The 12,909-nt window shown below is 46.5% G+C and overlaps 1 protein-coding gene and 1 non-coding gene across 6 annotated transcripts in view; both read right to left on the bottom strand.

Annotated features, from left to right (window-relative positions):
- Positions 1–11,498, bottom strand: part of MYH10 (myosin heavy chain 10) — a 123,644-nt gene extending 112,146 nt beyond the window's left edge. For 2 of the 5 annotated variants that reach the window (XM_081578374.1, XM_081578376.1), the window contains exons 1-2: positions 11,051–11,498; positions 3,700–4,075 (exon numbers count right to left, since the gene is read on the bottom strand). In XM_081578374.1, the coding sequence (XP_081434500.1) occupies positions 3,700–4,044 (345 nt within the window). In that variant the 5' untranslated portion in view covers positions 4,045–4,075; positions 11,051–11,498. Of the gene's footprint in view, positions 1–3,699; positions 4,076–9,597; positions 9,963–10,783; positions 10,852–11,050 lie in introns of those variants that run through there. The other 3 variants (XM_081578375.1, XM_081578378.1, XM_081578377.1) reach the window with 2 other exon arrangements.
- LOC145544040 (small nucleolar RNA SNORA79) lies at positions 251–391 on the bottom strand. The gene has a single exon (XR_014081264.1). It is a non-coding gene; the product is annotated as a small nucleolar RNA SNORA79 (small nucleolar RNA).
- Positions 11,499–12,909: the final 1,411 nt, after the last annotated feature.

Genomic DNA, 12,909 nt, shown 5'->3' with positions numbered 1-12,909 from the left:
AAAAAGTAATATATTAAGACATTCATTCATATAAAAATTCATCAAGAGGCAAAACTAAACTATATTTTTAAGGAATATGTACATAAGTTTGATCAAACATACTGTGAGTTTTTAAGACACTTCTCAATAACACATAGACCAAGAAGAAAAACAATTAGTAAAGTTTACACAGTTAAAAAGCTTAGTCTAATGGCCACATATGGAACTCCACACCCAACAGTAACAGAATACACATTCTTTTTTTTTTTCCAATTGTTTGAGTCTGCAAAAATCAAAGGGCACTAACAGACAGCTAACCCATGGTGCCCTAGTGAAGACAAGTCAGTTTAGATATATGATGGACTAAAATCCCACTACTTAAGGCTCCACACAATGAGAAGAACAGCCATCAAAAGAGAATATACGTTCTTTACAAACTTATAGAACACTTATAAATGTAACTGACAGTGTGCTACAGGTAGCAAGTCTCAACAAAAGCAAGGAATGATAAATACTATGTGGACTACATACTTTGACTAAAATGAAATTAACTTAAAAATCAGTAACAAAAAAAAGATAACTTAAAAACTAACGCTTAGGTACACTTTTAAGTATGCTTTTAAATGGTTCACAGGTTGAAGAAGAGAGAAGTTAGAAAATATTTAGAATTGAACAATAAAAATACTACACATCAAAATCTGTGACAGGCATGTGTCCAAAGGGTTGCAAAAGAGTTGGACACGACTTGGCGACTGAACAACAACAAAGCTAAAAAGTCACTAGAGATGACATTTGCAGTTTTTAAATAATTTTATTAGGAAAGAAAATGAAAATTAATGACCAGAATAGTTGGATGTTGGGGAGATTAATCTAAAGATATAAGGAAGTAACAGAACCAAACCTGTTAGTAACCTAAGTAATTTTACACTGTATCTTATCTATAGAAATATATCCCAAAGGTCCCAGCCAAGCTATTATAGTGTCTGTATCATGGTACCTCAACTGATCAATTTCAACTGCCTGGTAAATTTCAAAGACCAACACACCTTTCACTCAATGCTTAGCAATCATGGCCACCCACAGCCCCATTCCTTAGCAGGTTTCTTTACAGAGTCAAGTGCTCTAATCTGAATTTTCCGTAGGAACCTTTTCTCCACCCCACTAACTGAAGGTATGATCCTCCCAAACCCTCACCTCTCTTGACACCCTAGAACTTCTTAAAAAACTCAGATTCTCCTTTTGTAAAGATCATGGGGCCACGCTTTGAGAAGAAATTGAAGATAATTCACTCATGTCGTCCCAATGCTGGAAATAAATCAAACTCAATAAAAGATACTTGCGAAGTCTTAGAATTGTCATGAGGAATAGCTACAATAAACTAAACTGTCTTTCCCTTCATCCTTCATTTTTACCCACAGCCTCCTGCCCCTCTGTTTCCCTCCTCTGTCCTCAGTACAGACGCCCACAGGGGCCAGGGGGAGTCAAGATGAAGACAGACTCCTGTTCTCAGGGCAGTGCTCCACACCTTTTTGGTTGTGTCCCTGCATTTCTAGCCCTTCACAATTCACTGCACAGGGGATCATCCAAAATGGTCTCAACATTATGATCTGACCACAGTCCCTGCATATCACAGTTTTCTCACTCCCTCTCTCCAGACAAAAACATACTCTGCTGCTCAGTCTCCACTGGATTCCCAACGCTGCTCTCCAACTGTTTTCTTATCCTTTGCTTCCTCCCTTTTCCAAGGCATCCCCATTCTCCTCAAGCCACTTACCCAACTCTGGTGCCTCTTACTCTTACTTTGCATCCTAACTCAGAGAAAAAATAAATTAAAAGAGACCATCAGGCTTGAGTCAAACCACTCTGGCAATAGTCATGAATGAACTACTCCTTCTCAGATGCTCCCATGGCAAACTCCTTCCTACCAGCCAGATTCCAGCTCAAATGCTACCTTCTCAGAATCCTTCCCATACTCATGGCGGAAAGCCATCCCCATAGTCCTGTTTCATTTCCTTATAAGGAAGTATCACGAAGGCAGGGATTGGCCTGGCCTGTTCCCTGTACTCTCTCCAGCACCTGGAACACAGTTGTTGTTCAGTCGCTAAGCCGTGTCTGACTCTTTATGACTCCATGAACTGCAGCACGCCAGGCTTCCCTGTCCTTTACTATTTCCCAGAGTTTGCTCAAACTCATGTTCATTCAGTCATCCAACCATCTCATCCTGTGCCACCCCCGTCTCCTCTTGCTCTCAATCTTTCCCAGCATCAGGGTCTTTTCCAATGAGTCAGCTCTTCACATCAGGTGACCAAAGTATTAGGCCTTCAGCATGTCCTTCCAGTGAATATTTGGGGTAGAACATAGTAGGTGCTCAGTACATATCCACTAAATAAACTAATTCTATGGGAAAACTACCTCTGAGTTGCTGAAGTTCTGAATTATGCCTGAACATTAGTAGTACAAATGCTACCTCTGCCTAAAATTCAAGTGGTTTCCCAAATTCAGACCATTACAATGTCAAACCTTTCTCTCAACATCTCTTCTTTCTAAATCTACCTTCTATCTACCATGCCTTCTTTATTCTTTTAAATTTATTTTATTAAAGAATAGTTTTTAAAATACGTTAATTTCTACTGTACAGCAAAGTGATTCACATATACATATATGTATATGTAAAAGAATTTGCAACAGTGTGTACATACACACACTCTTTTTCATATTCTTTTCCATTACGGTTTATCAAAGGATACTGAATACAGTTCCCTGTGCTATACAGTAGGAATGTGTTGTTCTTCCATTCTCTATATGATAGCTCGCATCTACTAATCTCAAACTCCCAAACCATCCCTCCTCCACCTCTCCCCCCCCCCCCATGGCAACCACAAGTCTGTTCTCTAGGTCTGCGAGTCTGTTTCTGTTTCATAGATATGTTCGTGTCATATTTTAGATTCCATGTATGAGTGGTATCACATGGTGTTTGTCTTTCTCCATCTGACTTACTTCATTTAGTATGATCATCTCTAGGTCCACCCACATTGCTGCTAACTACCCTGCCTTCTTTAAATCAACGCCACCACCGGTGTCTACCATCCCTTCAAGCATATTTTGGTGTTCTAGAGTCTTTCAGTATCTGGCTTGCATATTTCTTCTCAACCTTACCCTTTATTATTTTCGGGAACTTCTATATGCTTAGCAACATTGTCAGTGACTGTGACATGTGTCAACTACTAACCACAGGACAGCCCCAGCTTCAATCTGACCCTGAACTGTTTCCTCTTAAAAACCTCAGCATTCAGCTTTCCCACTTCCCTGTACCCAATGACCTTGGTCTCGCTCTTTACTGAAACCTCTAAACTTGCAGCCCCGCCTCTTTACACCCCTGGGTATACACTAGAAATCCAGTGTATATCCTACCGTGAATGCAACTCTCATTACCATATTAAGCTCCCTGATCTTTCTGCCACATGCTCTCCTCCATCTTATTAGGCTCCAGAGCACCCCTACACAAAAGTCTCAAAGCCGTTTTAGTGTATTTAATCCAGATTGGATTATTTAAAATTAAGATTTAAAGCAAAGTAAGACTTGGGACAATCTTCCCATCTTTAGTACAAACAGTCATGTTAAACAGAGAGAGAGAGTATTCCACATTGATTAGGGCAGCATGTATGATTTTCATGAATTCCCAGGCACCAATTCACATGATTATTTAGAGGGCATACTTACATAGATAAGTCCTGAATAGTAACGATCCTTCAGATTATGTAAAACAGAAGCTTCGTTCAAGCATGTCAATTCTGCCATATCCTCCACCTTGGAAAACTTAGGTGGGTTCATCTTCTGAATATCATCTTTGTTGACCATTGCTTTCTTTCCATTCTCTGCCAACTCCACCATAACTTCATCTCCTCGTTCTTCTTTGATACTAGCTGCCTCAAAACCATGGCGTTCCGACGGGATCCACACTAGCTTTTTGGCCGTCCAATCAGCCTGAGTGGCAGGGTTGTAGATGACTGCCCTGTCTACAAAGAGATACCTCTCTGGATCTTCGAGTCCAGTTCTCTGTGCCATTGTAAACAGGAAGCTCCAAGAGCGATCGCCTCTATGAGAAGAGGAGGAAAACAAAGTCAGATATTTAGAAATAAGTTGTGCTTCACAACTCTTCTAATAAACTTAAAACCAAAAGCTCTGATAAACAGAATGCATGAACTTGGAGTGACGAAGCTGGTGTAGCCCCCTCCAGGGCCACAATAACTGGCTTCCAAGGTAAATTTCAGGGGTGACCATAAATGATGACTCTGGTTCTCTGAGGACCACTCAAGATGTACCTCAGTCACCGAGGACTGAAAAACAAGTGGGAGCAAACAGCAAAGTTGCAGTTGGACTCTGTTTTTCTCTTCATCTCCTATTTCATCCTCGCTACAAATTAAACAGGGAGTTAAGAAGGGAAAGGAAAACTAAGAAAACGAAAACAGAGATTCAAGATAAAAGACCCAGGGAGTGGTGCTGGAATGACTGTGACCACCTGGATGTTGCTACAGAAATGCATGGTGACTATGAGTGGAGCGAACCTTAGGTCTAGAACGTTCCTCCCATCCTATGTGTGTGTGTGCACACTCAGTCGTGTCCACTCTTTGTGACCGCATGGATTGCAGCCCACCAGGCTCCTCTGTCCATGGAATTTTCCAGGTAAGAATACTGGAGTGGGTTGCCATTTCCTACTCCAGGGCATCTTCCCAACCCAGGGATCGAACCTGTGTCTCTTTGTTTCCTGCGTTGGCAGGCAAATTCTTTACCACTGCACCACCTGGGAAGATGCCCTTCAGACAACAGACTCAATGCTCTTTCAATTCCCCTAAGCCAGCCCCCTGCAACTTCTCCACTGCCCACGTGATCTCGGTGTGATCATATGAGGCCACAGAGGGTGAGTGCACGATTTGGTGTCACACCCAGCCTTTCAAGTATGTGATGGTGGCTGTCCAGGTCTCCACTCCCAGGCCTGCAGCTGCTCCCCTCCGGCTCCTCTTCTGCATTCCGTCCTGCACTAGGACTCACTCCCCCACTCTGGTCTCTCGCCTTGAAACAGACTCCATGTGTTTATGCCCCTTTAGAGGGGCCGGAAGCAAACAGAATATTCCAGACGTGGTGTGACTGGTGCAGAAGAGAAAGGAACTGTTCACAGCCTCAGCCCTGGCAGGGAAAGCAAAGCGTGTTTCTGGGACTTCTACAATGAATGTATCTAAGACCTCAGTGGTTTATTGAGTGCTCACTGACTGCTGGCTAACATGGAGCTGTCAGCCAAAGCCCGACGAACCGTCCTTGAAGCTACTTCTCCTCTCACGCTTGTGGGACTGACTTTGCAGATCAAGTGACAGGATTTTACATTCGTCACTCACCTTTCTGATGTGACTCATCATTCCTGCCTGACAAATGTCTTTCTGGAATCCAACACCATCATTAAACACTTCCCTTACAACTTAGAGTAGTAAGTCGTTTTCCAGCCAAATTCCAGGTTATCACAAACCTCACTCAGATCAACGTGAAAAGGCAAGGAAGCAGCTGTTCTTGCTCCTCCATCCAACTTTCCCAACTTCTCCCTCTGCCCCAAATGAGCGGGATTCTTGGTAAGCTCTTGCCTGCCTACCTACCTACCTACCCACCTCTTAGATGGAAGGCTGCAAGGGAAATCAAAATCACCCCAGGTTGTGAAGAGGTTCTTTGTTTTTTTTGGCCATGACACATGGTATTTGGGGCCATAGTTCCCCAACCAGGGATCAAACCTGGGCCCCCTGCAGTGGAAGCGTGGAGTCCTAACCAATGGACCGCCAAGGAAGTCCCATCAAGAGGTTCTTAACCTCCAGTGCATAGACAAAGTTCAGGCTTCATGAAGGCACTGAAATGGGTCTAAATACACTGTACAATTTTTTGTAGACCTGTGCTTTTCTGAAGAGAACACTCATAACTTTCTTCAGATTCTTAAAGGGATCTAGCTATCTTTGTCCTAAAAGATTAAATACTGATAGAGGAAACAAAATACTAGCCCTTTCAGGCCCAGTAAGAATGTACTAGAATCAAATAGCTAAGATTCTTCAGAAACTGGTTGTTACAATGTAAAGGATTACCAACACTCATGGCCTGGAGCAGGGTTCTCAAACTTTGGCTCTTACATCAGCAACACCTGAAGGGTTTATTAAAATACAGACTGCCAGGCCTTATTCTCAGTAGGTCTGGGGTGGAGACCCTTGGTCATTTGCATTTCTAACAAATTCCCAGATGCTGCTGATAATGCTGGTCCTGGGAGCACACTTTGAGAACCATCACTCCACAGTTCGCTGGTTGCCATAGTGAACCACTGCTACTACCAGGTATGCTGGGGAGGCAAAAAAGGTTGAAAACCAATGTTTCAGACTAATTCATAAACGGAATTAGAGGATATGCTTACTAGTTTTAGGAGTATACAATCGGATAAAACAAAAAGCACAAAACACGTAACATTAAGACTTCTACCAACAGATTTACTAATATGCTTTCTAACTAAAAGGCATCCACGTGGGAGAAGGCAATAGAAAAAATATTTATGCATACATGTACATTCTGAAGCATGGTTTCAAAAACACATCACCTCTCCAGACTGCACTAATAAGATTAATAACAAGTCTTCTGTCTTCCCAACCTATACAATACCCACTGCTAGGAAGAAGATAGCTCTGAAGTGGGAATCACCCTGGATAAGTCTGGATACAGACAATAGGACACATTCTGCCTTAGGAAGAACAGCCTCTTAGAGAAAATGTCCAACTAGAACAAAATAGGATAACAAGTTACTCTCATTATCCATATTAGGTATAAACTGTATACCCGATACAATACTTCAGAAAAATGCGTGCATTTCTTTCCTTTTACAACAGGCATGTAAATTATCTGCTGAGATTTAGCAAGTGACTATAAATTAGAATAACTTAACAGGTCATTTCTAGGGCAGGTCTTTTTTTTTTTAAAGTAAATGATGGATTTACAAAATTATTTGATCAAATCAACACATTTTAAATTTATTAGTATGTACTATTGCTAGGTGGGGAAACACCTGTAATATAACATAAGAAAAAACTAGATCACAAAAGTGTGATTATAATACGCTCCCAATTCTGTGGGGAAAAATTACATATAAACGTCTTTTTTTGTTTCAAAGGAAACAAATAGTCACTGGATCTTCACTGGGTAGTGGGATTACAAACTTCTTTTACCTTTTACTTTTCCAGAGTTTTCTATAACTAACTAAACGCTGCAAGGATGGTTTTGTCCTTGCTATATGGTGAGCTGACTCCCTGGTCCACAGGAGGGCATTTATGTACCTACTTATCAACATTACATGAACGGTCCTGACCCTCAAGAGTAAGCTTCGGCTTCTCCACCACCAAAAACCTACCATTCCTTTAAATCCTGACCCAAATGCCATCCTTTCACAAGTTCTTTTCAGGTCAACCTGGCAATTTAATCCTTATCCTTCTAACATTTTGTACTGCTCTTCTGGCACCCTTCTTGTCTTTGTACCAGAGGACTCAGCAGGTAGTAGGTGCTCAAATCCTTGTTTAGATGGTAGAGTCCCTGAGGCCAGGGAAGATGTTTTGTTCATTTTAACTGTTCACTTGCGGTTGCCAAATATGTTGTATTTTTCTCATTCCATTGTACATTTGGCAACTTGTCTTGATAATGCTGGTATTTAATAGGGAAACCACTTCCAAATGCTTTGCCTTGTAGGAAGGGTAACATTAGAATTTTGAAAACAGCAAATACTGTTGTTATATACCACTAATGATGTCCAGGCACTATTCTTAAGTGGTTTATGTGTATATATATCAACTCTTAATCCTCACAACAGGCTCACCAGGTAGGTGCTTTTAATATCTCCATTTTACAGGTGAGGAACCCAAGGTTCAGAGAAAGCCAAAAACCGGCCCAAAGTCACAGAGCTAACAAAGAACAGAGCTGGGAGGAAACCCAGAGTTCAGCTCCAGAACAAGTGCTACAAGGATGGAAGGTGAGCAGGGGAAAATTTTGACATGTAGTATACTACATACTGCCTGTTGATCAATGATCAATTATGGTTTCAAGAGTACATGCTCAGGGAATTCCCTGGCAGTCCAATGGTTGGGACTCTGCACTTCCACTGCTGGGGGCCCAAGTTTGATCCTTGGTTGGGGAACTAAGATCCCACAAGCTGCATGGTGTGGCCAAAAAAAAAAAGAAAAATGAGGACAGGCTCAGCCAATGAACACATTAGCACAATCTGCCAAAAGCTTTACATTTCATAAAAAAAAACAAAAACAAAAAAACCCTATATTAGAACAAAAAGGAATAAATAGGAACTTCTTTGTAACAGACAGAATCTGAAAGTTCTTGGTGTCCTCTGAAGTAACTGCTTAATTATACTTAAATCATTTATCAGGGCACAAATTAGCCACCCCTCACCCCAGAGTCAAAGCCCATCACCTTCATTGATTTTTAGACACACACACATACCCTGGGGGTCCATCCCCAAGGCCATCTTTTACTCCCAAAGAAACACCACCCACTAAGCTTCTCAACTGCCTCCCAGCACCTACGGTAGGTAGAGGCACAGGGAAACAGTTTTATGACTATCTTGCATACCAAAATCCAAACAAAAATGATGGATAAATGATCCATGATAGCACATCTCTCTGCGATAGATAAACTGAAACAGAATCGTCTACAATTTGTGTAAAGCTACCACTGAGGTCACTCATGTTACAGAGACCTGCAAGTCTGTTCATTTATCAAAATCATGTTTAACCAAAAATGAGCAGAAATGCAAATCAAGTTCAAAAGGACACTAACGCTCTTCATGGCCCAAGCCACCTCTGTGAATATCTTTACACTGTTAAATGTTTCTGAAGCGGGGAGACTGACACTAGGAATTTTTATTCTTCCTACATGACAAGAAGGTACAGAAACCGCTGAAGACTACAGTCTTTCACCATACAACGTGCCCTTGAAAATTTCCTGTCTCACCTTCCATCCAGCCTGTCTTCCTTGAAATGATTTCCCTAAGGGGCCCAAGTAAAAAGGCAAGCTCTTGGGTCACATCTCTTTGCTGCAAAACCTGGTGTTATATCGCCCAATTACACCATATGCTTTCTCCAGATAAGGGCGGGGAGGAACTGAATTTAAGATGCAGAAGTAAGGAGATGCATAAAATGGCCACTTTTCCAGGATCCGTGACAGACAGGGCATACTTTAACATCAAAAGCATGGGACTAAAAGGGTAATTAATGAGGGCCGATAGATGAAGGAAATTAAACAATAAATAGATTAAAGTTTTCCAGAGTGAGATACTATCAAGAATAATGAAGCCTGACTCAAAGAATCCTCAGTTTCAATGTTAAAAAACAAAAATCTCGGCAAAACTGAAGTATTAAATTTGTTATTATATTATTCAGCGAAAACAGCCGTCTTTGTTTCATTTGCACTAGGGATCTACCCGCCTGCTTTCCCCTACCCACCCCACCCCACCCCACCCCCTTCCATCAACCGCAGTGATCTTGCAGAGGCCCTAAGGAACGGAGATAACGGTCATAGGCAGAGGCCACGTTAGCCAAAACTCACCAGCCGAGCTCAGACCTGCCAGGTCGCCAGCCTCCTTCCCAAGGCCCCGGTTCCCAGGCAGGCCGGGATGGGGGCCTCGCCGGTCCCCGGGCCGCATCCGCCCACCGCAGGCCCACAAAGCCCGCGCGGACGCCGGGACTCGGCGCCTTCAACTTCCCTCCGACCTCGTTCCAGGCCGATTTTATGGGATCAAGGTTGGACCTCCCTACTGCAGAAGGCCAGGAAGAGACTCCGCGGCGAGCCATGCCCAGATCTCTTACACAATAAAGGGATCCCGAAGCAAGGGCTGACCCTCCCCCCCAGCCGCCCTGCTGCAGCGCGCCCCCGCCACATTTCCCGCCTCGCCCCCCCAAGCCGCCAAGGCCTGGCCGGACGTCCACCCCCAGCCCCCGCTGCCCCCACAGCGCCTGGTCTGACGCCCCCCTCCCGCCCTGCTCCCCCGGGACCAGCGGAGCCCGACCCTCCCCAAGCCCGCGGCCGGCTGATCAGACCTTCACCCGCCGCGCGCTGCCCCGGCCGTGCGCAGCCCTGCCCTCGCGTCCCTCCACCCCGCAGGTCCAGGCGCGCCGCCCGCCTTCCGACCCCTCGGCGAACTCCGCACCGCACTCTGGGTGCCGGAGCCGGCCTAAGCCACCCAGCAGCCCACCCAAGGGCCCTTCCCGTCCAGCGCTCCCCCCACCCCCAATCGGGATTGCGCTTTCCAGCCCGCCCCAAGACTCCCTCCTCTCCTGAGAAACAGGCAAAGACCGTGGGATCCCCGGGGACCCCCACTAGCGCACGAGATCCCCCCAACCACGCGCCGCACGGATCCCGAACGCCTAGTACCAGGTCCGACATGCCCACCCGCAGATCTCCATCCCCAGCCCCCCAGGGGCAGTTCTCCGGCACCCCCAGGCCCTCATGCCCGCAGGAGTCTCTCACTCTCAAGGACATCATTCCCCGCCCCTCCAGGGGTCTCTTCACCCACTGGGGTCCCGTTCCCCGCCACCACCCCTCAATGTCCTTCCTCGCAGGAATCTACGGCCCCCGCAGCACAAACCCTCCGCCCAGAGTCCCTTCTGTCTTCCCCAGCTCCCGCTTCGGCTCCGTTCTCGCCTTCCAGAGCCGCCGAGGATCCCTCCCCCCACCACAAGCCGTCCCCAATCTCCGGTCGCCGGTCTCGGACCCGGCCAACTGCACCTCTCACCTTCAGCCGAAGATGGTGGCGCCGGCGCACGTCCCCAGCCGCGACCACAGAACCGGCGCCTCAGTCCCAAACCCACCGCTGCCTCCGCCGGGCTCCTTTAGCACTGCTACTCCGGGCTGCCCCACCCACTCCCACCCTCATTGGGCCAGCTCCACGCCCGTCACCACCGCCCCCAGACCCACTGGTCCGTTTGCGCGCCCATCTCCAAGGGAAGACGTTAGCAACCCGAACGAAGCTACCTTCCCGAGGTCCGCTCCCTCCACCCACCTGAAACGATGCTCATTGGCTCCCGCTCCCAGCCAAAGCGGCTGAGGCTCCCATATTATAGGCTGAGCCGCACGTCCATCAGAGATTCCGGGAGGTGCGGCCAGGGCAGTCGTGGGTGATTGGCTGGCTAGGGCGGAGATAGACAGCTGAGACTGGCAGGGCGTCCCGCGATCCCGCGGGGCTGTGGGTGCGGACCCCGCAGCGGCTTTGGCTGTGTGGACGGCGGGGCAGGTGGGCCGCGGCCAGAGCCCCGAGCTCCGCCTGGACGCTCCACGCCCTGGCGTCGGGCCGCCGCAGCAGCCCAGTCCGGAGCCTCGCCGCCCCCTCTGCCTGTCGCAGCCGGCGTGTCCCGCAGTGGGACAGGCTTCCACCACCGAGTCGCGGGCCCCCGGCGCTGCCTGCAGGGGCGGGGCCGGAGCGCGGTCCAGAGGCCTGACGTCACCCCCGGGGCTGCGGGGAGTGAGGGCCACGGCTCTGCGGCTCACCTGCAGTGGGGGAGGGGAGCCAGGGCTCGGGCTGCGGCTCTGCCCATGCGCACCAGCTGGGGGAGTCGGGCAGGGGGAAGGCAGACCTCGCCTGCCGTCGGCGGTCCGCACTTAGGCCCCTGTCGCGACCTCGGGCCCGGGCTGACCCTGCCTAGGTCCGCTGAGCGCCGGCCGCCGGGTTTGCGAGGGGAGGGGCCTCCCTACCCAGACGCCTGGCTGGGCTGAGATTCCAGAATATTGAGAAGGGAACCCACCTTGGGAAAAGGACTTCACGTCATTCATTCCTTCGTTACTTCCTTCTTTCTTTTAGTATACAGCTCCCTACATGAGAGGGGCTATGAGGACGTTCTGCTGGACTCTCTTATCCCTCAGGGCCTATTAACTTTTCAAAGGCCTTGTAAAAAACGTTTGAGACCTGAAGAAAAAAATAAAAAAAGGTTCCAAAATAAGGAAAGGCAATTAGAAAAATTCGAGTTAATATTTAATGAAATGTCTGCAATATCTAATCAACTGCGACACGACCCTAATTATACATAAATATAATAAAGTTTTAGGTAAGTCACAAGAATAAAACGATTTAGTCTTAAAAGAATTGAAATTTGCAAAATCTTTTCCAAAAAATTTTTATAGCAAGATTTTCATGTTCAATAAGGATGCATTTTAATATTTACGACATTATGTATGGAAGTGGCTAACCCTAGGAAACTTCCAATCTGGTAAAAGGTGAATAAAGCAGAAAAACAAGGCAGGAAATGATGAGGAGGGGTTGGTGGAATTCAGAGACAATTTCAAGGCAGCTGAATGTAGAGTCCTTCCTGGGGAAGTCAGAATCGGGTCCTGTATTGTCCTTTGTCCTAGTGCATCTGGTCCCCCACCCCCACCTGCCTGCTGGAGTAAGCTGCCCCTTGTCCAGGTGTCTTGTGACTTGGCTCCATGAAGTCTGTCCTTAATGCAGCCTGCACATGGAGTACAAGTTAACTCTACGTAGTATGTGACAAATATTCCTCTTCTGAATTAAAAAATAAACTTTTTACAGAAGACCAAACTCTCCATTTCTAATGCCTGAGTCTCAGCTTTGTCAGCCACTGAAGTCATTTCTAAGTGCACATTGCATTCACACACAAACCGCCCCATCAGCCACCAAGTCTGTGATTTCCCATAATTATAAAACAAAGTCAGTGGACCATCAGAAGAGGAGGCCAGGAAGCTCAGCTCAACAGAATTCAACATCACAAAGATGTCAGTCTCAATGAGAAATCAATAATAAAAAGACTGTCTCCAGAAATTCCCTGGCAGTCCAGTGGTTAGGACTTGGGAGTATTCACTGCCAGAGCTCAGGTTCGATCCCTAGTCAGGTAACTAAGATCCTGTAAG

Source organism: Giraffa tippelskirchi, chromosome 3 (assembly GCF_054371585.1).
Source record: "Giraffa tippelskirchi isolate mGirTip1 chromosome 3, T2T-mGirTip1v1.2.pri, whole genome shotgun sequence".
NCBI lineage: Eukaryota > Metazoa > Chordata > Mammalia > Artiodactyla > Giraffidae > Giraffa > Giraffa tippelskirchi.
This window is presented reverse-complemented; position numbering and strand designations above follow the sequence as displayed.